The sequence below is a fragment of the Apiospora kogelbergensis genome, assembly GCF_038363985.1.
Source record: "Apiospora kogelbergensis strain CBS 113332 chromosome Unknown utg000006l_segment0_segment0, whole genome shotgun sequence".
NCBI classification, from domain to species: domain Eukaryota; kingdom Fungi; phylum Ascomycota; class Sordariomycetes; order Amphisphaeriales; family Apiosporaceae; genus Apiospora; species Apiospora kogelbergensis.
Window position 1 is genome coordinate 2,057,621 of NW_027117423.1, and position 27,965 is coordinate 2,085,585.

The 27,965-nt window shown below is 53.3% G+C and overlaps 12 protein-coding genes across 12 annotated transcripts; 8 read left to right on the top strand and 4 right to left on the bottom strand.

The window, feature by feature from the left end:
* Positions 1–1,466: 1,466 nt before the first annotated feature.
* Positions 1,467–3,576, top strand: PG998_009508 (ankyrin; the record flags this gene model as incomplete). Its single annotated transcript, XM_066876324.1, has 3 exons — positions 1,467–1,648; positions 1,720–2,379; positions 2,406–3,576. 3 exons carry the CDS (start codon positions 1,467–1,469, stop codon positions 3,574–3,576), a joined length of 2,013 nt encoding a protein of 670 aa, XP_066728480.1.
* A 1,049-nt stretch (positions 3,577–4,625) lies between these two features.
* PG998_009509 (uncharacterized protein) lies at positions 4,626–5,623 on the top strand (the record flags this gene model as incomplete). Its single annotated transcript, XM_066876325.1, has 3 exons — positions 4,626–4,648; positions 4,862–5,416; positions 5,449–5,623. 3 exons carry the CDS (start codon positions 4,626–4,628, stop codon positions 5,621–5,623), a joined length of 753 nt encoding a protein of 250 aa, XP_066728481.1.
* A 1,451-nt stretch (positions 5,624–7,074) lies between these two features.
* PG998_009510 (uncharacterized protein) lies at positions 7,075–7,812 on the bottom strand (the record flags this gene model as incomplete). The annotated part of the gene is made up of 1 exon (XM_066876326.1): positions 7,075–7,812. The coding sequence occupies one exon, from the start codon at positions 7,810–7,812 to the stop codon at positions 7,075–7,077; it is 738 nt and encodes a 245-aa protein (XP_066728482.1).
* A 1,538-nt stretch (positions 7,813–9,350) lies between these two features.
* PG998_009511 (lipase 2) lies at positions 9,351–10,492 on the bottom strand (the record flags this gene model as incomplete). Its single annotated transcript, XM_066876327.1, has 3 exons — positions 9,351–9,841; positions 9,972–10,177; positions 10,284–10,492. The coding sequence occupies 3 exons, from the start codon at positions 10,490–10,492 to the stop codon at positions 9,351–9,353; spliced, it is 906 nt and encodes a 301-aa protein (XP_066728483.1).
* Positions 10,493–12,173: 1,681 nt separating this feature from the next.
* On the top strand, positions 12,174–13,971 carry PG998_009512 (cytochrome P450; the record flags this gene model as incomplete). Its single annotated transcript, XM_066876328.1, has 4 exons — positions 12,174–12,387; positions 12,470–12,670; positions 12,721–12,957; positions 13,082–13,971. 4 exons carry the CDS (start codon positions 12,174–12,176, stop codon positions 13,969–13,971), a joined length of 1,542 nt encoding a protein of 513 aa, XP_066728484.1.
* Positions 13,972–15,141: 1,170 nt separating this feature from the next.
* On the top strand, positions 15,142–15,650 carry PG998_009513 (uncharacterized protein; the record flags this gene model as incomplete). The annotated part of the gene is made up of 2 exons (XM_066876329.1): positions 15,142–15,405; positions 15,480–15,650. The coding sequence occupies 2 exons, from the start codon at positions 15,142–15,144 to the stop codon at positions 15,648–15,650; spliced, it is 435 nt and encodes a 144-aa protein (XP_066728485.1).
* Positions 15,651–16,377: 727 nt separating this feature from the next.
* PG998_009514 (uncharacterized protein) lies at positions 16,378–16,655 on the top strand (the record flags this gene model as incomplete). The annotated part of the gene is made up of 2 exons (XM_066876330.1): positions 16,378–16,493; positions 16,562–16,655. The coding sequence occupies 2 exons, from the start codon at positions 16,378–16,380 to the stop codon at positions 16,653–16,655; spliced, it is 210 nt and encodes a 69-aa protein (XP_066728486.1).
* Positions 16,656–18,256: 1,601 nt separating this feature from the next.
* Positions 18,257–18,822, top strand: PG998_009515 (uncharacterized protein; the record flags this gene model as incomplete). Its single annotated transcript, XM_066876331.1, has 2 exons — positions 18,257–18,551; positions 18,620–18,822. The coding sequence occupies 2 exons, from the start codon at positions 18,257–18,259 to the stop codon at positions 18,820–18,822; spliced, it is 498 nt and encodes a 165-aa protein (XP_066728487.1).
* Positions 18,823–18,863: 41 nt separating this feature from the next.
* Positions 18,864–19,817, bottom strand: PG998_009516 (uncharacterized protein; the record flags this gene model as incomplete). Its single annotated transcript, XM_066876332.1, has 1 exon — positions 18,864–19,817. The coding sequence occupies one exon, from the start codon at positions 19,815–19,817 to the stop codon at positions 18,864–18,866; it is 954 nt and encodes a 317-aa protein (XP_066728488.1).
* A 2,072-nt stretch (positions 19,818–21,889) lies between these two features.
* PG998_009517 (SPFH domain/Band 7 family protein) lies at positions 21,890–23,422 on the top strand (the record flags this gene model as incomplete). The annotated part of the gene is made up of 1 exon (XM_066876333.1): positions 21,890–23,422. One exon carries the CDS (start codon positions 21,890–21,892, stop codon positions 23,420–23,422), a length of 1,533 nt encoding a protein of 510 aa, XP_066728489.1.
* Positions 23,423–24,573: 1,151 nt separating this feature from the next.
* On the bottom strand, positions 24,574–25,788 carry PG998_009518 (uncharacterized protein; the record flags this gene model as incomplete). The annotated part of the gene is made up of 1 exon (XM_066876334.1): positions 24,574–25,788. The coding sequence occupies one exon, from the start codon at positions 25,786–25,788 to the stop codon at positions 24,574–24,576; it is 1,215 nt and encodes a 404-aa protein (XP_066728490.1).
* A 1,192-nt stretch (positions 25,789–26,980) lies between these two features.
* Positions 26,981–27,815, top strand: PG998_009519 (ARP2/3 complex- 21 kDa p21-Arc subunit; the record flags this gene model as incomplete). Its single annotated transcript, XM_066876335.1, has 3 exons — positions 26,981–26,986; positions 27,098–27,493; positions 27,636–27,815. 3 exons carry the CDS (start codon positions 26,981–26,983, stop codon positions 27,813–27,815), a joined length of 582 nt encoding a protein of 193 aa, XP_066728491.1.
* Between the last annotated feature and the right edge of the window lie 150 nt (positions 27,816–27,965).

The window sequence follows — 27,965 nt, forward strand, 5'->3', positions numbered from 1 at the left end:
TACGCACATGTGGTATTGATTCTAGAATTTCGTGTTGGAGAGCGGGGAGTGGGGCAAGTTAACGACCGCATCTACGATCAGCGTGCGTTTCGGGGTGGCGAAGCCGCCCTGCTGGCACCGCGCCGGACACGGTGAAACATGGGGCCATGGCGGGTTACGATATGAGCAAGGTAGTCGGGGGAAACGAAACAAGTTTCGATGCGGTCCAGTCAATATACAGTTGACAGACGGAGAGAACAACAATGTCAATGTTGCCTGTTGCGTCGATTCAACTCGACTGCCTAGCCGCCTGCACCCCGTCTTTACCTGCAGTACGGAGTACATCATGTCACACTCGCGGCGAACCCGGCCAGCTGTGGTCAGAGCCAGCTAGCTCATCGTTCGAACGATGAGTTGGCAAGCATTGGAAAGGAGAGCCTGTACAACAATAAGACGATTTGATCATCCACAAAGCGACCAAGTCTCGGTGTGATGTGCGGGATTCGGCTCTCTGCCTGTTGATTGAGGTCGCAGTCAATATGAGTAGTGCCAGTTGCCTGAGTTTGCCTTGTCTCTCACCCTATGAGGACCGGGTGGGAACCGGATCGGCCAACCCTGAAAATCTTCTCTTCCAATGTGAAGTTCCCTGGGATTGGGCGATGAGGGATGGCGTCAGTTTTTCCAGATGCTGGGCTTGATGGTTCGAGACACAAGGCATATAATCACAGCCCATTGTGGGATATGCTTAGCCATTGGCAATTGGAAGGATTGTCAACTCAGCCACGATGTCCAAAAACACAGCCCCCCACTACCACTAATCATTACCACCTTCCACCCCTCAGCACCCCAAAAGAAACGACAACGCAGACAATGACATTGTTGGCTTGACTAGGTCTACCACTCAGCAAATACTCCGTTTCGGTATCACAGGATACGAGTAACTACATTCATTTGTACTCTTTCACAGTCCACCATGTGTTACCTATCTATGTTAGTTGGAACGGAACGATTGATCAAGGTATGAGGGTTGAAGGTGACGGACAGGCAAGGGTCAGCCTATCTGCAGCCTACTGCATGTCCAGTGAGACGGCTGACTAGTTGCGGCCTCTGTTCCTGGCCTCTCAACCTCCATCAGGCGCAGTGCAGTCCCTCCCAGTTCGAGGTACATGCACGCTCATGCGGCTCTGGCAAGAGGGAGCGAGTTGGCTGCCGTCTATCCAGCCCGTAGGCATAGGCAGGGGTGCGACTGACATGCTCACCCGCCCGCGACCCTCTCTCAAGAATCCTTCACACATCTTTTGAACATAAGCGCCAGCCTCGCATACGAAATGGCTGCCAATCTTTCCTTGTCATCTCTAACACCTTGGAAGGGTTTTAATTTCAATTTTTTGAGTCGTTGGTCATTCGCTTCCGCGCTACAGAACTCTGCCTGACCGAGACAAACTGTCTTGTTATTTATACTTACCTGCCTGTCCAACTCGTTGTCCATGGATCCCTTGTCAGCCGTATCGCCAGCAACAAGTTCAGCAACAAATCGTACCAACCGCGGGGGCCGACCGAAAGAGTGGACAGACCCAAGGGCTAGAAGGCTTGCACGTCTCTACGTTTACACGAGTCTGAAGGTCGAGCAAATACTCGAGATATTGGAAGAAGATGTCTTCACTCCGGGGTATGTGTTATTCTTTCTATGATTGCTAGCTGTGCCCACTCTAGATTCAGCGCGACTTATACTCTCTGTAGCAAGGAAGCAGCCAGCAAGCACCTGAACAAACTGCTTGGCAAGGATCCTCGATGGCTTCGTCCCAAAGATCTCAACGAACAGCGAGAGATTATTGGCTGCCTCAAAAATAGCGATCGAGCGTCAAACCATCGAAGCCATCGTTACACTGCTGAGCAACAACAGCAAACCCAACCTGGGAATGCGCCTCACGATGGTCAGTACACGCAGTTGAAGACAGTATCAATTGCCGGGACTACGATTGCGACCTCGTCGGCACCTTCAATCAAGGGGACTGAGGAAAAGAGCGAACATCTTCAATTCTACAATTGTAATGGTCCGAATCGCATGCAGGCCTCCGCCACCTTCAACAGCAATGCGTCACATAACTCATTCGGCCGATTCTTTCCCAAGAGCCCCAACCGCCAGGGCACCACGCTCACTACTTCGACCAACTTCAGCATCGGCAGTAATCGGGAAGCGTACCACCACATGCGGAAGAAACTTGAAGCTGATCCGAAGTATGAACGCTCAGACTTCAAGGACATTTTTCGTGTTCTCAAACGCTTCACGCTCTCCACTGATGCCAATACCGAAACGTCTCAATCAAGCTCACCTATTGGTCAGCAGCAACACATCCGAGAAGATGGCTTGCATCGTGCATACAATCTTCCTAGCGATTTGTTGGATGTGACGCCCCTTTTCAAAGGGAGAAGCTGGAGATTGCCTCGGAGCCCGACCAGTATGGCAACACAACATTTCACCAGTTGGCCGCAGCTACGGGATTTGAGGCGTCACTTATTGACTTCGTTGAAGCATCTTCACAGAATCGAGATTATCGAAACACCTTGGCTGCGCCCAACACAGCTGGTCAGACACTACTTCACGTCCTTCATGATAATTGGTTCGAGAATGAAGACCTATTGAACATGCTACTTCACGCCTTGCAAGGTGTTCACTTTGACTTCTACGTGACTGATATCTACGGCCGCTCCTTCTTCCACATCCTGCGGCAGAAGTTTGGCGTTGACCGGATACGGAATATAACCCAACATTTCGATCTGAACACTCTCAATCGACGTGATGCCTTTGGGATTCGGCCAATGATCCACCGTGCTTCTACGATGCCTTCGCGCCAAGAAGCAACCATGCGATTAACCATACCAGCGGATCCGAACCAAGCGAAAATCGAGCACGAGAGTCAATTACTCAGGATAATAAACCAGGCCTTGGAGAGCAGCACCAGGCATACGGTCGAAGATTCACAGGGCCGGAACGCGCTTCATTGCTTGGCTGAAGTAAAGTTGGGATCAGGGGCAGTCCAAGGATCGGGCCAACTCAACCGGTCTGCTAAGCGCAAAATGGATAGCAACAATGAGCCTGGCACGGAGGTCCTTCCGCTAAACAGGCGACGCGAGTTTCTCGACACCTTACTGGCCGCCAAGACGGATGTGGACCACTACAACATGCATGGCGACACTGTTCTCATGGCATTCATCAGTCACACCCCCGACGATCACGAGCACGAGGACTTGAAGTTGATCGTAAAACGGCTCCTCGATGCGGGCGCGAAGCTCGAAGCGCGGAACCGGAACGGCGAGACGGCTCTCCAACTTGCAGCCCGGCTCGGGCGAAACTTCATTGTCAGGGTCTTGCTTGAACAAGGCGCCAACACCCACGTCCGGAACCACGAGGGCGTCAGCATCCTCGAAGATCTGGATCGACTCGTACAGCTCACAGAGGACGAAACGGAGCTGTATGCGCGCCTGGAGGCTACCCGGGCCATGCTGACAGGCCGGTTCGCGAAGACACGACCAAGGAGCCGCTCTGAGCAGTCGCCGTCGCCCGAACAAGAGTGGGGAGTGCGACATGGCTTATGAGATGCTCCTCAGATTTCGTTTATTTGACACATTCTCAACGCATTCTCTCTCCTGGTGCGGCTGTGTGGACATATGTTTGGCATAATATCGCACATTATATGTCTTCTCGGGGTTTTGTTCTTTCACTGTTTCTTCGTCTTCTCCATCTTTCTGGCTTGTACATATACCCAATTTTCGGTTTGTTTTTCATGGTTTATATTTTTTGAGGATACCCTTGAGCACGACAGCAGGCTTTGGCGTTAGCGGGGTTGTACATGTATATAAATGACTGAGCGTGTCTTGTAAGGATGGCATTTACGATCGGCAGACTGCAGTCGGAATGCAAGATACCAATTCTTGACAGCATCCAAGTTAATCACACTCGTGCTGCGTGCTTCTTCGCTGCGTGTTTCATGGAGGATATGAAGCGCCCGTGTATCTGTAGTGCCAGTCAATGCGTGTTCACGTGTCAGGCTGCTTGCGAGCTATTGGTCAATATAGCTGCATGTTTCGTCTATTACCGCCTTGAAAGGTTCCAGCCAGTCTTGTTGCCCTGCTTCAGGTTCTTAACGGCTCGCGTCATGGCATCTATCTTAGTCGTAAATATCGTCTTGTTCGGCCACGTTTGTTATTTACTTTTGTATATCTTTCGTCTGTTCGGAGCCCCAGACCACGTCGCGCAGGAATGGAGAGCAAAGTCACTGCTCAAGAGGCTAAAGGGGGTCAGATTGGCAACAGCAAGAATGCCGAGAAAGTCGGCACAACGCATGATCAAACGGATATGCTTCGTTCGAATAAGAAACAGCAACTTGTAGCGCAACTTTCGCTTTATCTCTACCGTAGGGTATGCGGCCATCATCGGAAGTACCTGGGAGTTTTCTCTTATGTAAGTATAGGTATATTGTATCGAAGTTTCGCATGCTCAAGGATGGATCCTATGAACGTGTGCGCTGACGAGTCTTGAACCTGCCACTAGAACGGCTGGTATCTCGACGCTGAATGGCGGGCCTGCTGGTGCCATTTGGATATTCTTCATTACATGTGTTGGCATGATGATGTGTACATTGTCAATGGCCGAGATGGCAGCATCCATGTGAGTATTCTTGAAGGAATAGGACAAGTAATTGACCACGAATCATTTTCCCCTTGCACGGCGCCAACGCCAACTTCAGGGGGGGGGTGCTCTATAGCACCAAAAGTTTCTCAGTTATATGGTGGGTGAGTAGGATCCTACATACCTTATGTCAACACTCCCGCCCTTGTCCCCTTTTCTTACTAACCGATCTCTATTTCTTTCTCTATCCAGGCTGGCTCAGCGCCCTGGGATGGCAAACCGCTCTCGTCGTGACGTCGTACACTGTTGCTCAACAGTTCGAGGCTCTCATCGCCCTGAACGTAACGTCGTATCGCATCCAGGGCTGGCATGGCGCGCCTATCATCTTTCCGAGGAGGTCCGCGACGCCTCGTGGGTGCTACCGCGGTCCATGGCCGTGGCCGCGGCTATCAACTACACCGTGGGATTCGTAATGACAATGACCGTCATGATGATAGTGGGCGAGGATTCGAGCACGCTACTTGATTCTCAGACAGGCCAGATTTACGTCCAAATCCTCCTGAACATAACCCATAGCCGGGTTGGTTCGTCTATTCCGACTGCTCTCATGGCGGTATTGCTCCTATTATCCGTCGTCAATTGTGTCTGTTCACATCCTACATCATCACGCTCGCCGCAATCATTGCTAGAAGGTTCTCAAGGCGACGGCGGGGGCCCATTGCCCAGGTCGCGTTTCGATCTAGGTAGGGCGGGTTTGCCGATCAACGTCGGGGCTCTCGCCTTCTTAGTCGTCATGTTCCCCTTTTTGTTCTTCCCTTCGGCCCCCAATCCTTCTGCAGCCGACTGAATTGGTCTGGTATCGTCTACAGTGTCGTAGTCGTCTTCGCTATGATGTATTACTTCGTCAAGGGGCAATACGTCTATACAGGGCCGGTGAGACATGTACGGAATGACATTCAAGCGTCTTCCACTCATGAAGCACTAGAAAAAGAATACATGGAGAAAGTGTCGTGAATGCCGGTTTTCCATGAAGGTACGCTAGTACAGGATATATTGGGTTGGAGGACGTTGGTCCAGAAGGCTGCGATACGTAAGAGTCTCTGCGCTTGTATGTTTTCAAGGATTGATGGAAGTATATAGTGTTAGTCTTTACGTACATGAGGTGAGGATGACATAAAAGACAATGAGACAGGAATGCCTATATAGAGGGAAAGCTCTATATCTTTCTTCGTCGCTGTACTGGCACGGGGTTGAATTGGGAGGGGAGCTCACCTCGCGATCGCAAACTGACACGATGTATATTACCGTTCGAGGTGCGATCGTCGACAGCTTTGACTGCAGGCCGCTCCAGCTCATTGTGGCTACAGTAGACACGGTTGATAAATTAATTGCCAAGTTCTGGGGGTTTCCCTCCTGTTTTCTTCCAATGCTTTTTGCACACCAGAAACAGTCCAGTCAAATATGTTGATTGTCGGATCTGGATCATTTGGATATCGAGCATCGAGATTCCCATGTGACGAGGATGGGGTTTTGGGACGACTTCTGCATGTCCGCCCATGGAGATCAAAATCGTACTTATCGAGATGGCAGACGGCGGCACAGGCACAGGTGGTGTCCTGCTTGCTTTTAGCGTCTTGGGCCGCCATTAGGCGGGCTTTGTCAGTGCTCTCCGGCACGGTGGGGTGGACACTGGTTGGTGCGCTGCAGGCATCCCCTCAGGGGGCTATGTTCCGTGATAATGCTCTGAATGACAAAACGCACAGCAACACTAGATGGAGTGCAGAATACGTGTAGATGATCGGCCTAAGTTTCGATGAGCAGGGGATGTATAAATCCACGTAGATCGGGCCAACAAGACGGGCTGGTGTGGTCTGTGGTCGGGATTTATATGCCACGACGCAAATCAGCTTCTTCAAGGCCTTTACTGCCTGCCTCCTTCCTGCAAGGTCCAAATTCCTAAGAATGAGGTAGTTATCCATGGCTCGAGGGGTCAATATTTCAATAGAGGTATATGTAGGATTTGGTAATTGGCATAGAACGCATTGAAATGGCAGCGACACGTCGATCCCAAATTCAGGGTCCACTGAACCCTGCGGCAAGCCTAGATCTGGGCTTTGCCAATCACCGGCATGTGTAAGCGACGTCAAGACCCTGACACTTCAAGGTCAAATGCACACGTCATGTTCGTTGGGGTGCACTCTTGCTTGCTGCCGTCTCAACCGCAATATTGCTGCACCAAAATTGGCGTTTAGATCAGTGCAAGTACACAAACGATAGTCGCTTCACAGGCTGTGCAATTCAATTGGAACACGATTTATTATCATTGTTGAAATCGCCTCGACGATTCTCAAATTTGTGTTTCATTTCATTCGCTAGCTCATCCTGCGAATAATAGACCTAGTATGCTGCTAATACTAGCCTGTTTTCCTCCTCAAGAAACCTCGAGAGCCTGGGGCTTGCTTTGTTTAGCGGCCAGGGATGCGGAGGTTCTGGCCGGGGTAGATCATGTCCGGGTTGGAGATGCCGTTGTGGCGGGCCAGCTCCTCCCACGAGCAGCCGTAGCGCTCGCCGAGCATGCGGAGGGTGTCGCCTGACTGGACCGTCACCGTGGACTCGCCACGGGACGAGTGGCCGCGGTGTGAGTGGCGGCTGGAAGATCGCGAGCGCGAGCGGCTGTGGTGGCGGTGGTGACGGTGGCGGCTGCCCGACCGAGACCGGGACCGGGAGCGGCTGCGGCTCCGGCGCTCCTCGCGGCGGCGGCGCTCCTCCTCCTCGCGGCGCTTCTCTTCCTCCTTCTTCTCGTGATGCTCATCCCTCCAGTCGCCAATGGCGTCCTGGCCCTTGTGGCCGGCGAAGGCGCCGATCAGGGCGCCGGCGACGGTGGCGACCTTACCACCGCCGAGCTTGTTTGCACCGAAACCACCGGCAGCACCACCGGCCAGGGCACCGGTAAGACCACGTTCGCCGTCACCGCCGTCACCGCCGGGGCCTCCGGATCCGGGAGGACCGCCGTAGCCGCCTTGCTGGTGTTGAGATGAGGGGTTGTTGTAGAAGGACGAGGCCTCTCCGCCGCCCTGCTGGCCGCCGTAACCGCCCTGCTGGCCGCCGTAACCGCCCTGCTGGCCGCCGTAACCGCCCTGCTGGCCGCCATAGCCGCCTTGCTGGCCGCCATAGCCGCCTTGGTTGTTGTCGTAGTAGCTCATGGTGATGATGGTTTGTTTGGAGTCGAGGTGAATGTGATTTGTTTTGTTTGGAGACGTGAGTGATGAGATGAAGAAATGTGGAAACACTTGCTGGTCAGAAATGGGCGGGCTTTAAACAAAGGAATGAGTAAGAGCCCACGGCCTTTTAATATCAGGCCACCTACAGAAGATAGCCAACAACAGCTTGCCTCCTCAGCCTCCCTGTATCTTGGACCCCTTCCCCAGCGTGGCTCAGCCTCCGTGGCCAGGGAATGCGGTCTGGCCGGCTAGAAAATGCCGGCGTCAGTGGGTCGGGGGTGGGCTGGGCTCTGGACTAGGCAGTGACTGGGCAGTGACTGGGCAGAAACTCGGACCCCTCCTACCCTCCTCAGACTCCTGCCCCTCCAACCCAATCGGGATGAGCGAACCAACGCCTCAGAAGGCGGCTATCGTCCTTAGTCGTCTCTTGGCAAAGGGTCTTCGCAGCTGCTCGTGCAGTACTCGTGCTCCCAGCCTCAGACCCAACCCCTGTCTGCCACGCAAGCTTGTTTCCGAATTCGTAGCTCGGATGACGCCGTCGGGCTGGCGGTGGGCGGTGTTCTGGTCGGAGGTCGGGTGCGGTGCAATGGCAGCTTCGAACCACGTTGGATTGGACATTAAGTTGGGAACTCGTATATGTACTCCGATAGACGCTATGCGCAATCAATCGACGCCACGTTGACCGCCGCTATGGCTGGCTATGGGTTCTACTGCCTTCTGCTATGGACGGCGGGCAGCGTCAAGCATGACTGCTGCCAACTACGCTTACTGTGCTGGTGGCACCATCGGCGGCCAACGACGGCAGTCATGTGATGGCGTCCTTTAGCAACATCTAAGTTCGCACAATGTTACAGAAAATCGTGATACTTCCCAGCCCAGTTGCCAAATAGGCCATCTTCGGGACGAAATGGAGTCCTTAGCCCCCAGCTGCCCGCAATAGACCGCCGCGCTGGCGGTCTGATCCAACTTTATTTTCGTGCATGAAAGAGTCTCCATCCAAGCTTTCACTCGTTAATGGGACAACGACATAGAAGACGGAGGGTCGGGTTATGACGTCAACGAGCCCCTCTCCCTCCGTCGTTCTCGTTCGCTCTTCAGCACAGCGGTGAGGCTCTCCGGGTCCGCGGGCGAAGCTTGCTTAGATGGGGGCAGACTGCCGATGGATTCCACCCGGAACACGCATACGAACAACGCCACTCGCCGGTCCAGACTGCCAACTCGGCACGGTTTTGGGCACGGTACGGTAGGGGACGGAGTGGGTCCCCGCCCGTCCACCAGTTTCTTGTTCTCCGTTTCCACCATGCATCCTTTCCAGGGAATAGGGAAGAGATACGCCACTGGTGAGAAGTTCTACTCTCAATCTGGCGCTGTACTATATTTAGCAACGATACTGACGTCAACACCGATCCAGCTCCACGCTGCCATCTTTGCAGTAACAATACTTTGTAAGTCTTTGTGCGGTCTATGGGTAAATACGTACACACCAAACCCTATCCCACATCCTACGGCCCTTCCCCCTTTCAACCCAGCCTCTCCTTCAGCGCGGCGGTGACCAGCGTCATGATCATCCTGGGCGTCGGCCCGGGCCTGATCAACTCGATCGCGCAGGGGTCGTGCGCCTGTCCGTGGGCGCGGAGGACGGCAACGTCGCGGCCCGCCTTCTGGAGCCGCTCACCCATGGCCTCGCCCTCGTCGCGCAGCACGTCGGCCGACGAGGTGACGATGAGCGTCGGGGCGAATCGCCCAGCCACGGCGTCGGACATGTTGAATGCCGGGCTGGCCAGCTCCGAGCCCCGGTCTACCGATCCTGGGCCGGACAGCGGCGCGTACGCGTCGACGAACTTGCGCATTGCCGCCGCGGTCAGGAACGGGCCATTCCAGAACTCCCAGACGCTGGCCGTGGGCTTCCGGACTACGTAGTCCAGGGTGCCCATGGGGCTGAGTATGATGTTATAGGGGACTGTCAGACACTTCTGCTGCGCCATCACGTTCAAGTTGAAAATGAGGATGCCTGTATGCAGAGGGTACGACCGGTCAGAAGTTGATAGCAAAGAAGGCAATTTGAAGATTGTATATCGACAATAGTAGAGAAGGGGGAGGGAGGGAGACAAATCGACGATTTGGCCATAATTATGACTTACCTCCAGCGCTGTCACCCATGAGGGCAAACCTATCGGTAACGAGATTATGGCAGGCCCCGTTTTGTGTTAACCATTCTAGTACCGCAAAACATTGGTCTTGCTGCTCGGGCCACTTCGCCTCAGGCGCCAGCTTGTATACAGGAAAGACAAGAGCGTACCCAGTGCGTAGCACGAGATCAGTCGCAAGACCGTCGTACATCTCCATGCTGTGTGTATGAAGAATGAAGGTTAGATACTGTGTTCGACACAAGCTTGAGGAAACTTGGGTAGGATGGGTAATATGCGACGGGGCATTTGTGTTATCAAATTCACCTTCCTGCCATGAAGCCTCCTCCATGAAGGTAGAAAATATACGGCAGCGGACCCTTGGCCCCTGTGGGCGTGTAAACCCACGTCTCTGGTACGTTTACTACCGGCACCTGAATCTTGGTTCGATCGACTCCGGGAAGCTTCTTGTGAGCGTTCAACTTCTCAAAAGATTCTCGTATTTCCTCAGGTGTGAGTTCTTCAATGCCTGGCATCGTCGCTGCTAGGTCGACAAACGCCTGGTTGAGAGGGTCAAGAAAATACCCTTGGCCTGTCATACTGTCTAGTTGGGTATAAAATTGTCGGATTTGGAAGTGCGGTAGAATATAATTTGTTGATAGAGATAGATCGATCAACATAACTGCCGTCCAAAGCTGCACAATATATAGTACGCGAGGCTCGACTCTTAAAAAGGAGGAGGCAACTCTGCTACGGCGGTTTGTGTCGGTGTGGTATCAAGAACCGTCAGCCTCGTTCCCAAGTAAGACGCGTGATGCTGAAACTTGTTACCAAAAGGAGGATGAGCTGAGAACTGTGAAAGACTGCCAACCTGCTGATATTTAAATACGGCAGACATCATCAATCACCCCTTAGTTCATAAGACACATGATAATGCAAATATCCTCCTGCAGGGGCGGATGAGCTCAGAGATCCCATGGCGAACTGGGCAGAGCACACGCAGACGACCCATACGTAGGGCCCATATTCACGCGTGATAATCCTTCCCGCCGGGTGGCTGACTTGTCATGGAGCTGAAGTTGAAAAAAGGAACTTTTTTCCGAGGCCAAAACGAATATGCACCATTAGCCAGGCCCACCAGGATTTGTTCATGTCATTAGACACTCAGGGGCACGAAACATTCTGGTTTCTTTGCGTGTGCAGCAAACAGTGCAGGTTGGATCTTGGCGTATTATAACCAGTCTCCATTCTGTGATGATGATACCAATAGAGGGTTGGATACATGAAGCGAACCAATATAGTTGATCACATTTACATGGTCTATGGAATATGAGGCTCTGTGTTGCATTGCAGCCATTCAACTAAGCACATCTCGTCAGAAACATTCTATGAAGTCACGTGGCATACCGCTTCACTCCCTTGTTGCAAATTAAAGTAGTGCCGATCTCCGTAAAATGCATGGGTCTGCAGGGCTGATGGCGGGATCGAGTTTCTCCTGGGTCTGACCAGCGCTTTGCTTTTTCACAGGGTAACAGACCGCGTCATAGTGGTTGCTAAGATGGAATGAGGGGGTTGCCATGGCGCCAATGAGGAAGCTGATATAATGAATGCCTTATTTTGTCACCCGTTCCGTCTTGTCGTATTCGGTTAAAAGTCCCGTCTCCAGGGACGTCAAACGGGACAAGCTTGTCGGTATACATTTTCTGAAGCTGCTGTCTGCATATAGTTTCCCCTCAGGAATCACTGCATTGATTAATACTGTACCCTGTGTTGCGTTTTCTAATGTTAGAATTAGTAGCCAAAGTTGTCTCTTCGTGCGTATAGCTCCTTTATTATGCTCTCCTACATCATTGTGTACCGTGTTACGCATGTCGACGTGTCAACGGGTACAAACTTGGTTTGGTTGAGACATCGAGCCAACAAACTCGGGTAAGATCTCCAGATGCTGTACTACCAAGGCGCACTTGGAGTCTGCTTCTCCAAATTTTCTGGGGAAGTGTAGATAAGGGGCGTATAAAAGGAAGCATTTCCGGAAGGGGGATGAGGGGAAGTCTCGAAGCGATTCGCCTAGAAGTCTCTATGGGGTTTTGCTTGGGCCGTATTGCCGGTCTGTTGGAAGATTTGTCTTCGTATACATAACTGTTCGAGTCTGCTGAACTTCGAACAGTTTGCATCCTCCTTCATGCTAAGCTAGAAACAAAAACCAGAATTCTCGCAATGTTCACTGACTTGCTTTCTACGACCCGGGAAACCTGGCTCATCTTGATAGCCGTGGCAACGCTGACTTTCGCAGCCTACAAGCTGAGAAGCTATCACAAGTTGAGACACATCCCTGGCCCTACATGGACAGGTCTCTCAGATATCCCGCATATTCGGGCGTTCCTGAGCGAGAGATGCTGCGAGTGGTATTCATCTGTGAGCGAGACTCACGGTAAGTGGCAGGGGGCGGTGATCTTCGTATGGATGTGTATCAGAAGTCAGATCAACCATTACTAATCAAACAACCTTTCCAGGACCTCTCGCTCGGGTCGGGCCTAATACTGTCTTAACATCTTCGGCTGAGTTTTGGGAGTCGGTCAACGTGAAGCCTGGATACAAACGATCCAAGTGGTTCTATAACGCAGCTCGGTTTGACTGGCGCCGCGACAACTGCTTTACCATGATCGACGTGGAGCAGCATGATGCAAGGAGAAAAAGGATGGCGCCTGGGGTGGGTAATATCTTTCTTCTCTTTTCTTCTTGTTGAGCTTCCCCTTCCTCCCAGCGCAGGCTGACCCCGTTCTCAAGTACTCTGGGCGGGAAAACCTCGAGCTGGAACGAGACATCGATGTTTGCGTCGTCAAGTTTGTGCATCTCATCGGCTCTTACGCCGACATCCGCAGAAACGGCGCTTTTGACCTCGCAAACAAGCTTCAGTTTCTTACTTTGGACGTTATTGGCCTTGTTGGTTTCGGAAAGTCCTTTGGTCTACTTGATGTAGATGCTGATCCACATGAGTTCGGTAGGTAACATGCTGAGGGCAAGATGCCCGCCCCTTTCCTTATAGCAGCAGCAATACTTCCATTCACTTTTCGTCCTTCGTTGTATCTTTCCGGCGGACAAATGTTGACTTTGTATGTCGGTAGTCCGCTCAACCGAAGACGGCCTCCGCCGCATCAACAAGCTGATGGCCTTGGGCTTAAGCTGGACAAATCGTGTCCCGTTCCTCGGGCCGTCGGCAGAGCTCGACGCGGAGAAGGCCAAAGGGTTCGACAAGATGCTGACGACGAGCTCGGATATTGTCGAGGCCCGGGAGAGGGCTTTTCGCAAGAGCTTGGAATCCGGCAGCAGCAGTAAGGCGGCGGAGCAGCGAGCCGACATGCTGGCGTCCTTTATGCGAAATGGCCTGCTCGGCGACGAGCTCAAGACCGAGTCCCTGCTGCAGATCGTCGCCGGCTCCGATACCACGGCAGGCGCGCTGCGCGGCACCATGCTCTACCTCGTGACGCACCCGCGCGCGTACCGCGCCCTACAAATCGAGATCGACGCCGCGGTGCGCGAGGGGCAGGCGCCTGGGGGGCCGGGGGAGGTCATCTCATACGCCCAGACCAAGGCGCTGCCGTACCTGCAGGCTGTCGTGCGCGAGGGCATCCGCATCTTCCCGCCGCTGACGGACCCGTTCGCCCGGGACGTGCCGCCGGGCGGGGACACGGTCATCGTCGACGGCAGGGATGTGTTCATCCCCGGCGGAGTCAGCGTGATCCCGAGCTGGACTGCCATGCACCGGGATCGCAAGCTGTACGGCGAGGATGCCGGCTTGTTCCGACCGGAACGGTGGCTGGAGAGCGAGCAGCCTGATGCAGATCGGCTTCGGGCCATGAGGCGGACGAACGATCTGATGTTCGGCCATGGCAAGTACACCTGCCTGGGCAAGCCGGTGGCTCTGATCGAGATCCACAAGACTATATTCGAGGCAAGTCTGCGAACTCTACTCACCCCCTCCCGTTGTGAAATCAACAACTGTTGGCTAGGCTAGTCAATACCGTTACTAACTCTAAATACAAACAATTATTCAGTTAATTCGACATTTTGAATGGGGTCTTGTCAACCCAGCCAAGCCGTGGAGTGCTGCCAGCCTCATGGGCCTTTGGTCCATTAAAGACATGCATGTTCAGGCCACCAGACGTGTGCCATCCGAGGCTTGAATCTATGAAGCGGCATGGAGGGCAATAGTCTGAACAATTTGCGTTCGTGTTTTATATAGCACCATCTATCGGGCATTGGTAAGCCAGAGGCAGGGAATATGGCGCCTCGATCCCTTGGGCTGATCGTCTGAATCTCCACTTCTTCTGATACTCGGTCCAAACTCGCCATCGAACACTCCACACGTCATGCTGGCCTCAAGAATTCCGCTCTCGCGATCACGGCCGATCAGCCGCTTCGTGGACATGCCCTTCGAGTCAACGACGCCTTTGTGGGCATCGTCGTCAAGTTGAAATGCGCTCCGCTGTTGTGCTCTATCTCTGTCCCTTCTGTATTATGCAAGCGACAGGCTCGGACTGCTAAAATTAAAATGTCGTCCCCACTACTTGAATCGCGACCTTCTGCGCCGCGGTCTAGAAGCATTGAGATAGATGAAGCGACTCATGAAACCGGTAATCGGTAGATTAAAGGGTTCTGTCAACGTCTCATGATGCCGGTAGTCGGGTGCTAGTAGGAGCCGTCCCGATGGGCGAGCAGTTAGTGGAGAGTATAAGAACCCTATCTCACATACCCCTGGTCTAGCAATAGATAACCAGTCCGGCAGGCCGCAGTAGGGCTTATCCCGCAAGCATGGGCAGTCTGGGGGAGCAGATAAAAAGCAAATCGTGTCGGACCGCAGGCCCCCTCGCTCTCCTTTGCTCGGCTTGGCTGGGGCCGTCCAACCACGGCCAAGTCGGACGTTTGGACTAAATCAACTAACGGCGACCCGTACCCTACGGGCGCTACTACCTGCGTCGTCGTAGGCTGATCCATCCTCCACAGGTTTGGCCCTTGCGTTTTGTGTGTGGTTTATTGAAGGGGGCGGTACTGTCGTGGTCAATCACGGGGAAACATCCACAACCACGATCATCAGGCCAGATGAGTGCGGGATATACAGATGATCGGTGACACGTAAACACCACACAGATCGCCACAAACGTTATGACGACACAATAGCGCCAAGATGACCTCAAAGGTCCCGCAACCTTACGACACACTTGAGACCGGACGACGGCTGCGCCCTGGGTGGGCTCGTGACGGGATGAGAAAACCTGCCATGCCATCTTGTCCTGCGCCAGTAGCCAGGACAGCCGGCGCTTCGGAGCATCATCCGTCTGAAGCGTCCGGCGAGAGTGGAAGCCGTCGCAGGGTCGCGGTAGGGGACAGGCCATCTATCTGCTTCTCGCTTTCTCCCCCACACCTCAACCTCCCACCCACATGCAACGTGGTATTTGCGTTGCAGCCGTCCCACCTCTGAACCAGTCTAGTCGGGTGACGGGCTCTGCGACTTGGCTAACCTAGCGTGCTGCCGGACTCGTTGTTCCTGGCGGCCGAGTCATGGTTGACGGGAACGGTAGATGGGAACACGCCCATCGCAATAAGACGAGGGCTCGGAAACCAGATGAGGAAACAAAGCTACAGAAAGCAACCATGCGTGTATATGGCTTTCGCCGATTGATCGGTATCACCTAACAAATCTCCCGCGCCTTGCAATGCAGCAATGCCATGACTGTGGCATGTCAAATAGACTTTGGGCGGGCATTGAAGAGCATATGACGGCCGCCCTGCTTCTCAGGGGCTGTGAAGTCTTCCTGCGGGCTGGCTTGCTGGCTGGCTTGCTGGCTGGCTGGCTGGCTATGCCTTTCGCAGCCCCTTCCCTGCGGCTCGATGAGACGAAGGGTGCATCCCCGCCAACGAACCTGGCCCATGTTTCATCCTGTCCATCGTTTCCCTTAAACTTCGAACCGCATCCTAGGCTGTTGGCGGCGTCACGCTAGGTTCATGCCGGTCCAACGCCTAGTCCAGCATTACCACGACCGCAATCCAGCCCCTTGGCCGCCGGCAATGCCATATGGTGCCAATGCGAACCAACGAGCAGCGGGCGCTGTTGCTATGGTTTGCGAAGTCAGGTCGTCAGGGCAAAGAACGCAACTACACGGCTCAAAACATAAATACCAACTTCTCCCGCCGGAGTTGGATGGAGTCTTCTTTGCTCCTCAGCACCAGCTCCCAACTGCCTTCTCTCTCTACCTCTCCTTTTCTGAAGCTTCATTTTCCTTTTTCTCCTTTTTCCTATCTTCTCTGCTATAAGTCTCGTCCTGCTTCGCCTGTACGGAAAGACCTCACTTCGCAGACAGACATCTTCTGTTTCTTTGTCTCGACTTCCAAAGCAAGGACTCATCCAATTTACTCCGCCAAGATGCCTCGCTCTCGCAACGACAGTGCCTCCAGCGTCGGCAGCCAGGTTTCCTTCCAGTTGCCGACTGAGCTCTCAGTCCGGGATCCCATCGTCCGCCGGGCCACACCGTTCCCCTTGTGAGTATACCCCGTGCAACCCTGAGAGAATTCCCGCGCGGCAGTATGTTGATTAGCCGCCATTGCAGTAAGCATGAGAGATCCGACTCTCGGGAACAAACCCGGATGGAGCAGTGGCCCACCGTCCTGGCCAGCTTCCCGGCGCTCAGCAGCCGCAAGTAGAGTCTCCCACTCCGCCACACGGACCGCCGCGGGGATGTGAAAGCAGGCTATACAAACACGAAAAGCCGTTTTCAGGCGACCCTTTTCCGCTTCTTGCTCGCCCTAGAGGCCCGTTTTACTTCTTCTTCATTTTCCTCTCTGGGAGACCTTCTACTCTTGCTGCCCTGGAGGGCACATAAAACACACAAACGCTTCTTCACTTCACATATCTATACTATACCCCTTCAAAAGGGCTTCACGATCACTATCACGACCAACATGACACCAGTCAATATCATTATCCACCATCGCCACCATACGGTTCACTCAAGTAAAACATGCACATATGCTCCTGAGATGGATATACGACATGAGACTTTCCGCGATGGTGTACTTTGTGCTTCACACCCACTGCAGGGGGCGTGAGCATAAAGATGACGCTCTTTTTTCTTTTCTTCCTTTTCTTCTTCTTCCACTTCTTCTTCTTACTTCAAAAAACACTCGACACAAAAGCGCAACCTGCTTCTGTTCTTTCTTCTCCCTTCTTTTAAAACGGCAACAACTTTTTGCTTCTTGACTTGTAAATTTAGCTTCTAGGCTTGCTTTACGAGAATCGCGCAGAACTCGCTGGGGAGAAAAACAACAAACTATGCATCTAAGCACAACCATACACTCTCTCTTCGTTGGGAACATCACGAAAAAACAACGGGGGATGTCCCAGCTTCAGATATGGTAGGGGAAACGGAGGATGGCATAACATGGCCGGCTTTCTAGGGCCTAGACGAAATTGTATCTTGTCCGAGTTACTCCTTGGACGCTCGTTAGAACTATACAATGAGACTCACTTCAACTACTTAACCACTTGACACGTAACTCTCAGCTCTCCTCTGAACTCGTATCAACAACATCCCATGCGTATACAAAAAGGTATAAAACTCTCGGGGAACGAAGTGAAGCAGTGCATCAACCATCGCACAGCCCCCAGACAAAATGACTTCAATGCTGAGTGGGAGAACTCTTGATATATATGACTGGGTGTTCGGAAGACGGCGCGAGGTCAGTCTCTCATAAGGGATGAGTGGCATCCGAAGAATAGTGCAACAAAGGACATCTGAACCTTTGATAAGGTGCTTGCGCATGCATCTGTACTTAAACGGGGTCCAGATTCATCGGGCAGCCACCCTTCACGTACCCGATTCATTCGTGCCTGTGAAGTCCCACATGTGGTCATGATCAACCATCTTTATTCGCAAGGGTTGATTAGTGAAGACGCCAGTGGGATCGTCCTGTTGCTTGGTAGGCATCTCTCTCCATGTGTCAAATCTTGTTTGCATGCTTGATGCCGCAATGGCTTACGGATTGATCTGCTCGGTTTGATTGTGGCGACACCCGATGTTTAGTGCTCGCAAACAATACGGCATGCAGAGGTAGCAGCGTATGGTGCTTACATTCGTGTCACTTGAAATGACTCAAAAGACAATTCGATGATCAACATGTTTTCTATGAACTACCCGAAGTTCGAGAGTCATATCATGGCAGCACCGAACTACAAATATGTCGCTCAACCGCAATGCCCTGTCCGCATATCATCATAACCACCAACACCACCACATCCGTCAACCATGAAGCACCCACACTCTTTCCTCGCCTTCTTTGCCTGCACTTCCTCACTCACCGAGGCTTGCACACGGACATGGATGTACTACAAGACTCAGACGAACCTTGCCACCAAGGAGAACACGACCACTGCCTACTACGAGGTGTGGGACGAGGGTGGCCGCGTCTGCAGTGGGAAGAATGTTACCGAAACAGAGCCCTTCTTTTCTAGCAGGAAGTCCGATGGATCGTGTGACGACTTATCTGTCGCTGAACTTTGGGCCAACGGCAGTGCTTCTATGGCATACTACTTATATGGCGGTAAGAATTGGGGTTTTTCGTTCAGGTCCAAGTCTTGTATTCGGTTTCGCTAACCTGTGTCATGCTAGAATCGCCTGGCGACTATCTGAGTATTGTTAACATTACTGGCGGAGACTTTGGGGTTGTGTCTGCCTGTGACTGCTCCGGCAACGGTGTTTGCACATCCATCTGTTCTGAATGGGAGATATGCTTCAATGGCGAGCAGGAGGACTGCGAAGACTACCGATGTATGATGTGCGGCTTGGGGAGCAGTAACTGCCCCCAGTACTGAGACGCTGGTCGTTCATAAAGCTCAATGGACAGGCTAATCCCTTATTGTACCTTGACCTTAACGACGACTGCCCATCCGTTCATACTCTCGAGTAGCCCCATCTCACTTCGGCACCTGAGAACCACTTGTTCTGCTGTGACATCCATTCGAGCTTCTTCACTGGGTGGTCTGTAGAACCCAGGTCCTGTTGACCCTGCCACATCGCCCCCAGCCACTGTGCCTCTTGGCCCTCCTGCCTCAAGCGACGCCGTAGAAGGTGTTGGCGTGATGATTTCCGTGCTCGCGTTATTCTTGCGTCTCCCAGAGCCCCATCCCCAGCCCTTGCTTTTCTTCTGAACCGGGATTTCCTGCTCTACAGCTTCCTGTACAGAGCTTGTGTACTCGGCTCGTGTGATCCGGAGACCTTCTGGTAGCTCGATATAAGACGCCAGGCGGCGCGCCATGTTTTCATCCTTGAACCAAAGTCTACTCACGTTTTCGGAAGATGACCCGGCACGCCCCCAATCATCGAATTCGCCACCTTCTGTCCAGGTCTGATCTGTGTATCCCGTAGAGCTAAGCATGTCTGATTTCTTTTGATCCCCGCCTTTCTCTTTCTCGTTTTGGCTGAACTCTACTCGCACCACTTCGCCTATCTCGCCGCGACGTTTCAACTCATCCGTCTCACTCCATGTGGCGTGTTTAGGCACTTCGGCCGCCGGCACGATGACCAGAGTTGCTACAACGGGTGTGAAGCTTTGACTTCCTAGCCGGTCAAGGAACTCAGTGATGTTCTGGTTTATGTTATCCGCCATCCAGGCGTCGGCCTCGACCTGTTGTAAATTTCGCAATTGGCGGTTCTGTCGAATGCGGTCTGGGACTGCGCTGAGATGCGCATACAATTCCGATGCCCAGGATGTGGGATCAGACTGCCTAGATGGTTGGAGGCTGTCGCCTGGGCTAACAGAGTATGGAGGTGGCATTTCCTCATGCCCCGTGGGAACGTGCTTCTCCATGATGTTCCGTAGGCGACGAGTTTCTTGCCGTTGAACTTGCAGCTCCCTAATAATCAAGCCGGTATCTCCACTTTGAATGGCAATAATTAGGCGGTTGTCAGCGTATGCGACTTGACAGCTTCTTTGTAAACGCAGCGCGAGAGATACTGAACAAGGTTGGGCGTTGAGTCGAGACACTATCTTATCAAGTCGAACGGTGTTTTTTTTAAATTGGGACGGTTATTCGCAAAGGTGCAAACATAGCCGGCTCATGTGACCTTTGAGAAACGAGCTCAAATGCGCTCTCGGTGTTCGCGTCTGATCGGAGGTTGTTCAAGTACGGCCACGGAACGGCCGAAATACGATAAGCAGTCCTAGGGTAGTGACATCATTTCTCCGCGGGGAACAACTCTATGTGAGCAGTCGAGGAAGTTGAAACCGCTTTATTGACTCATCGAGCTCAAGTAGAGGTAGGAAATATCGAAGGAGTGCCTGATTGTCTGCCTCTTTGTAAGCCACGAGCAAACTAAGCAATTAGACAAGCCGCATAGCCGTCTACTAGAACCAATCAGAGAGGGGCTGAGATGTTGGTGTTCTCATCGCGGTCTGCATTAGGCACCAGAGTTGACGGTTGGGTGGCTGTGCCTAATGGTTCGGCCTTGGCTGCTGACCGAGCACCCCATTGCGTTACCGAGGCCGGGAGACTGTTCCCAAATGTCTGGATCGTTCAACCATAGATTGTGGCTTATTCTCGCGCATCGCAGAACGTCAGATCAAGTAGCCCATAGTAAGCATGCAGGCACATTCAATGGGAGACAGTATCTAGCGGGGATTATGCCTGGAATGCGCTATGCGATAGCATATCGATCACCAACTTCTCCAGAGTTCGCGGGTGCGGCGGTTCACTGCTTCGCCGCAGCTTCATGTGGGGAGTTCCTCCGACCTTACCACAACCGTACGAGCTGATGATAGCTACGACAGTTACGCCGTGTTGGGTGCGGGGCCAAGCTGAGCCAAGATCAACATGGCCCAAAGCGAAGACCGAAGCGAGCGAGCGCCATGCCGTGGCATTGATGCAACTCAAGAAGCTATCATGGTTGGGCAGAAACGATGGTCGCTATTGCATGTTGCCGCCTGGAGTGCATACAAGATGTGTAACATGACCCAAGAATTCGATACGAAGCTGACAATGGAGCCCCAAATAAGCGCATTACTCCGGTCCAATCTGCGTATCAAGTAAGGCATTGGCCAAGATGCAATTGGCAGCTTCGATGCACCAAGTGCAGTAGCAGTCGCACAACAAAATCGGTGGCTGCCGAGTTGCCCATAGAAAACATAGAAAGCGCGAAGTGAGTTGATTCCAGTGGATCCCAGATGCAGGCACAGGGTCCGGTGCCCGGGGGTGGAGACTATATCTCCACTAGAATGCTTCCAGACGGAAGCCACGGTGCAGTCGGTGCATCCCGGGGGCTTCAAGCTTCCCTATCAGGCGAATAGGCGAATAGGCACTCTCGGGAGAGCCTCGTGGCCAACACAGCCCCTCTTCGACCGAAGCCTGATACAGGCGAGGCTGATAACTGATCGATAATCCAAGGCTTGGCATGCCAGTGCGAGCTGGGGGTGGGCGCAGTGTATGGCCATGTTGGTGTTGTGTGCCGGATATATAAGTCAGCTGCAATCCAACCTCCTTCCCGCATTCCAGCTCCAGCATATCGCCGATACTTATCGAAATCAAAGTCGTCAGTCATCGGCTGCATGTACTTACAAAACACACGTACTTTGTTCTAGTACGCAGGCCACTCTTTGTTTGCAGGATAGCCAAGCCACCTTGAGACGCCTGGGTGACCGCAAACCTTCTCACAATCACCAAAACCTATTGTTCTTTCCCAGGAGGCAAATAAACGTATGTTGATTACTTGGTATCTCCCTTCGCTTACTGAACGCATACTTAAACCTGCATTTCCCCCACTCCCCAAAACAACGAATATTCTCTAACACCCACACAGCCTGCACCTCAGTGCCGTGCCGATACATCATCGGAACAGTATTGTAATTACTACTACATTCAACCCAATCATCCATAATCCGCCAAGATGTCGTACAGAATTGCGGCTCCCGATGAGTACCTTGCCATTACTGGCATGGGCGTTTCCAACGTCCTCATCTCCAAGGCTGCCTGGGTATGGCCCTTTCAGCGATGCCGACGCTTCAGCGTCCAGCCGCATGACTATGCTATGAACCTACAAGCCATGACCAAGGAGAAGCTTCAATTTCTCCTTCCCGTCGTCTTCACTATTGGCCCCGACGTCAACAGCCGCGGCGCCAACGCCAAGGGCCACCACAAGAAAGCCCCTCTCGCCGTCGGTGAGGATGGTCACAACCCCATCCTCGACGAGGACAAGGGCGACGCCCTGATGAAGTACGCCATGCTGCTTTCCGAGTCGGATACCACCTCCAAGCAGGTTGCCAACGCGCATGGGCTGGATCAGATTGTCAAGGGCATCATCGAAGGTGAGACACGAGTCCTTGTCTCTAGCATGACGATGGAGGAGATCTTCACCGAGCGTGAAGAATTCAAGCGCCGCATCTTCCGGAATATCCAGGTCGAGCTGGACCAGTTCGGCCTCAAGATCTACAACGCCAACGTCAAGGAGCTCAAGGACGCCGTCGGCTCCAACTACTTCCAGTCACTGTCCCAGAAAGCACACGAGGGCGCTACCAACCAGGCCCGTATCGATGTTGCCGACGCTCAGCTCCGCGGAAACGTGGGTGAGGCCCAGCGCCACGGCCAGCAAGAGCGAGACATCGCCAAGATCAACGCCGAGACGGCGGTGGCCAAGACGGATCGGGACGTAGAGCGGGCTAATGCCCTGGCGAACCTCGAGACCAAGAAGACGATGCTCGACCGTGACGTCGAGATCTCCAAGATCGAGGCGACGCGCGCCACGCAGTTGCGCGATGAGGACCTGAAGAAAGACGTCGAGGTCAAGCGCGCCGCCGCCGAGCTCGAGCGCCTGCGTGCCACCGACGTCGTCAAGGCCTCGATCCAGCGCGAGTCGGCCCAGCAAGCCGCCGATGCCAAGGCGTATCAGGTGACGGCCGACGCCAAGGCGTCCTATGACAAGTCGGTGCGCACCACAGATGCGGGCGCCTACAAGACACGAACGGACGCCGAGGCCTGGTCGCACGCCGCCATCACCAACGCCGACGCCAAGCTCCAGAAGGAGCTCAAGGAGGCCGAGGGTATGATGGCGAAGGCCAACGCCTACGCCAAGATGTCACAGGCCTTCGGCGGACCCCAGGGCCTGCTGTCGTACATGATGATCGAGAAGGGCACGTACGTGGAGCTGGCCAAGGCCAACGCCGAGGCCATCCGCGGATTGCAACCCAAGATCAGCGTCTGGAACACGGGGCCCGAGGCCGGTTCCGTCGCCGGCGAGCAGGGAGGACAACGGGACAGCGCCTCCACCATGCGCAACATATACCAAATGCTGCCGCCTCTGATGACCACCATCAACGAGCAGACCGGCATCACGCTACCCGAGTGGCAATTCGGCCGCATGGCGGGTGAAATGAGCAACGGTGGTGGCAAGAACATCCAGGGTCCCAACGGGGAGCAGCACTAGATCTGTCACTCGCGGGAGATCAGCGTGCGCTCGATGCCCGGAAAGCCCATACGAGACAGAAGAAGTGAAGTAATGAACGGGGTTACTAGTTGATCGGTTTCAAATCGGTGGACGTTCGACACGATTATTTCTGACTTTCTCCTTTTCTTTTGTCTTCAACAACCACAAGACCCCTCAAGCAGACGGACTTCCATCTCGATTCCTCTCTGCTTCTTGAGGCCATCTACGCATTTACGCATTCTAAAGGTGTTCGTGTCTCGGCCTCATTTTTTGCGGGGGGTTTGCATGGGATCAAGGCGTTGGCTGGGTCTTTGTCTTTTTTTATCATACCCCCTATACCAGTTTTTTCTTGCTATTGCCTGACTGTATTCAATAGCCAACATAAACCAATAGACATATTTTATATCGCGACACAAGTGAAGCCTGTGGCCCTCAACTCAATGGTAGAATGAACTAATCCAACGTGGTTGTGGAATTGTAGCAGCAAGGTGAACAAGTTTAATAAGCTCTTCTCATCAATCATTTACTCGTAGTGTACGAGTCTATCTAAGGTAAAGCTGCTCTCGTAAAGTCGCGACTTGCGCCATCCGACAAGCCGCTTATCTGCGTGAGTGTTGTCTCATTGGACCAAGAATGCTCACGTCTTCAGCTTGTCAATTTCGCATTGATATCATTCCCTATTTCACCCGTCGTCATAACCCATACAATGGAATACCAATGTGAATGCTGAAGTGATTATCAAAAGTATGCCCGTCGTGCCATGTGTATGCCCCCATGCATACATCCCATCAGTATTGATTGCGTACAATGTCCTTTGCAATTAAACGCCCATGATTCCGTTCGTGTAAGCCCGCATTGAACACCCATTAGACTGCGAATGCGCGAAATCCACAAGCCGTGAGGCTCTTGATCTGATTGATGCCCTCTCCGTCTATTTGTTGGAGAAAATCAATAGATAATAATGTCCCATCCCTCATAATCTTTCGTTTTCCTCGTTCTCAGCATTCCTCGCAAACTCGCGCCAGGCCGCGCTGCGAGCCAGCACCACTGCTGGAGTATCCTCAAGTTCACCACCACCTGTTAACCCAAGTTTCAGCAACCATACCCCTCAAAGCACGCAACGCTGCAAAGGGATTCCAAACGCGCGTGGGCTATCGGACAACGCCAACCCTACCTTCCTCAAGACACCTTCGCTTGCCAATATTTCCGTCGCGACTCGACTCGCGATCCTCGGAGAAGCTCGCGTTAAGAACCTCTGTCAAGACATCGCGTCTACGCTTGGGTGATGCGGACTCGGGAATAGGTGCAAGAGTCTCTTCTTCGAACATCTCCATATTATGCTCGTCGAAATGACCCACAACGTCTCGACCGAGGGCCTGACCAAGTCGCTCCTTGAGACCCATGACGGGCCATATCGGAACGCGCGTGTAGTCAACCTTGATCTGCGCATCGCTCGCCGGCGCCTTGTGCGGTTCGTGGAACATCATCAGAGAAGCGGCTGGAACTGTGGCCGCGTAAATGATGAAACCAGCATCTTCCTCGCAAGTTGTCATCAAGCGGACCTTCACGTCTCTCGGCGCGATGTGCGCCCCTCTTGGGCCATCTCCGTATATCGAATGTTGCGCCATGGCTATGATGACGGCAACAAAGTATTGGTCTTCATCCAAATTACTCGGTATGAGGTTCTTAGAGCGTAGCATCTGCAGTCGATGCACCGGGCCATTATATGAGCGGCCTGGTCCGGGTGCTATGCGAAAGCAGTTTCTGCGGATGTGGTCGAGGTTGCTTCGGCTGACGTATGCCAGTACTGGCTCGTCACTGGCGAAATTGACGTGCATGGAAGATATCAGCTGACTGGCCGACCGGTTGGAAGCCCAGGTTGTGGCTGAATCGAATGACATGGCGGCATCAGGATGTCTCCAAAGAGCTTGACACCGGACAGCCTTTGGGTAGAAACGACCACCGAACCGCAAGTCCAACTCTGCGCACGTCTTAGGCTTCGCGAGATGGGTTGGGAATAGGGTGGACATGACATTTCGAAGGGCGCGGTTCTTGGTCAGCATGTTGCGCGGCGTCTCGGTTGATGATAATGTGTCCAAGTCTCTGCCTAGAGTGACAATCGTGGGAGAGGTGCGGGGTGATCTTCGTGGTGAATGGGACGACGTAGGTGTTGGCGTCTTCTGTGGCGGTAACTGTTGGAAGCGGCAGTTCAATAGCTTCGGGTGCAGATCGGTCCAGCAGATGGGAAGCACAAAGAGGGAAGTGCCCTGGTGATCGTGAAGAACATCCCAAAGCGAGCCGACTTCGGGAGTTGTGTGCTTTCTGCGCACCTTGCGCACGCGCTTTGTATCTATTGCAGTACTCATGGTGACGGTCGCCATGGGTAGGGAGGTTTGACTTGGTCTGAAGGAGTCCAACGCGACTGGAATATGTAAGTGTCAAGACCTTAAATGATGGTAATGAAAGCAGGGTTGGAGAATATCCGACAGAAGAAAGAATGCATGCATATACTTACTAGTCCTTCTTTGTGGCTATTGACAGCGCGACTGCGTTAAAAAGCAATCAAGTTGACCTTCGGACGGGGGAGTTTGTGTGGTTCAGGCACACCCCTTGTAGCTGCGACAATTGGAATGCTATGACGCGTTTGGACTGCAAGGGCCTGTGGTGGTGACTCGCGCAGGCTTCCAACAAGTCGCTGGTTTATGATTGCGCAATAAAAAAACAATGCAGGCAAGATAAGATAAAATATCTCGGAAGTGAACGACAAAGGCTTGATCGCGACTTGTGAGTGTGTCGGGGTGTTGGAACGCAATGAGTTCGAGACGCAGATCAGCCAGAGCGGGAAAACGAAACCGAAGGGAAAGAGCTGGAGGATGGGTGGATGTGGGCGCGACGAGGGGTGGCCAAATATACACACAAACGAGCAAAGAGCGGGGCGTGTCGTTCCTTGAGTCGATGCGCGCTAAATCGCCAGATCACGTTACAGCTCTTCGTTCAATTTGAAAAGATACAAAGTACTTGGCGCCGCCGGCTAGGGCTCCAGTCCAGACGAGACGGTGACACGGATGGGAGGAGTGAGAGACAGGTGCCAAGGTGCCACACCTGGCACACCCAACACCCACGGAAGCCCGCAGGAAGCCCGCATAAAGCCGGCTTTTGCTGTTAGCGACCCATGACCCAGAAGTTGGTGTCTAGGTGTTTGGTGTGTCCGAATCTGACTGGCGGCGGACAAGCCCCATCCTAGCCATCCTTCCATGTGTGGCTGCCTAACAAATTACCGACCGTGGCGGTGAGTCAGACTGGGCCGGGAAATACTTGAACCGATCCCCGAGCAGGGAAGTGACGTCTCTTACAGTCTAGGTATCCTGCTGTGTGTGGATCCCACGTCAGCCTTGGGCAAGCAAGGAGCCCCGCCACTGGACGAGTATCAGCCCCCGGCAAGGCAAGGCACTACCAAAGGAGAGCTCCATCTCCGAACATCACGACACACGATACCTTCAACCGTAGCCATTGTCAAGCTTGAGCATCACCGACGATTTCGGTGACATCTCGCCCAAGATGCCGGTAAGTGTGCACACCGGATTGTCCCTGCACTTAGTCAATCACGACCCGCGATACCGCCATGCAACCACAACGGCCGGCAACTAACTCCCTCCCCCTGGCTGGGCATAATAGGCCTACAACTCCATGTTCAATGAGGACCCCAACCCTCCACGCCTGATTGGCAATGTGCCGCTGCTGCCGCTCCGGACCAAGACGCGCGGGCCGGCCTACACCCTCCCGTTCCCCAACCCGCCGCTGCCGCCGCACGAGTCGCCCGACCCGGACGCCGAGTCGTACGACATCCTCGACGAAGTGCTGTCGCTGTTCCGCGCCAACACCTTCTTCCGCAACTTCGAGATCCAGGGCCCCGCCGACCGCCTGCTCATCTACGGCATCCTCTACGTCAGCGAGTGCCTCACCAAGATCCGCCCCCAGCACGGCGTCCGCGATGCCACCAAGGAGGTCTTCAACACCGCCCTCGACCTCAACTTCTCCATTCCCGGCGACCCGGGCTTCCCTCTGAACCAGGTAAGTTAGAGATTATTTTCTCTTCCTTCCCTGGAAGTGTACTTCTGTAGCTGTGGCTGTCTTCACCGCCAATGAGGCTCGAAAGGGGGTTATCGGAAGGGGGAAATAAAGCTAGAAGGTTGGGTGGCTAATGATAGCGCAGATGTACGAAGCTCCCCGAGACCGACAGGATGCCGAACAACTACGGCAATATCTTTCACAGGTGCGACAAGAGCTAGCAACTCGGTTACTAGCACGAGTGTACGAAGAAGGTGGCGACGGAAAGCCGAGCAAGTGGTGGTTGAGCTTCACCAAGAGGAAGTTCATGGGCAAGAGCTTGTGAAGCAGCAATATAATCAGCGAGCCCTTGTTAGATTGTTAAGGCTTGAATCAAAAGCACGATAAACACCCCCCAGATGAAGGTTGATAACCTGTATTCCGTGCAATGCTGGCAAGACTATTCAGGGGTATCATGATACGACCTATATAAAGA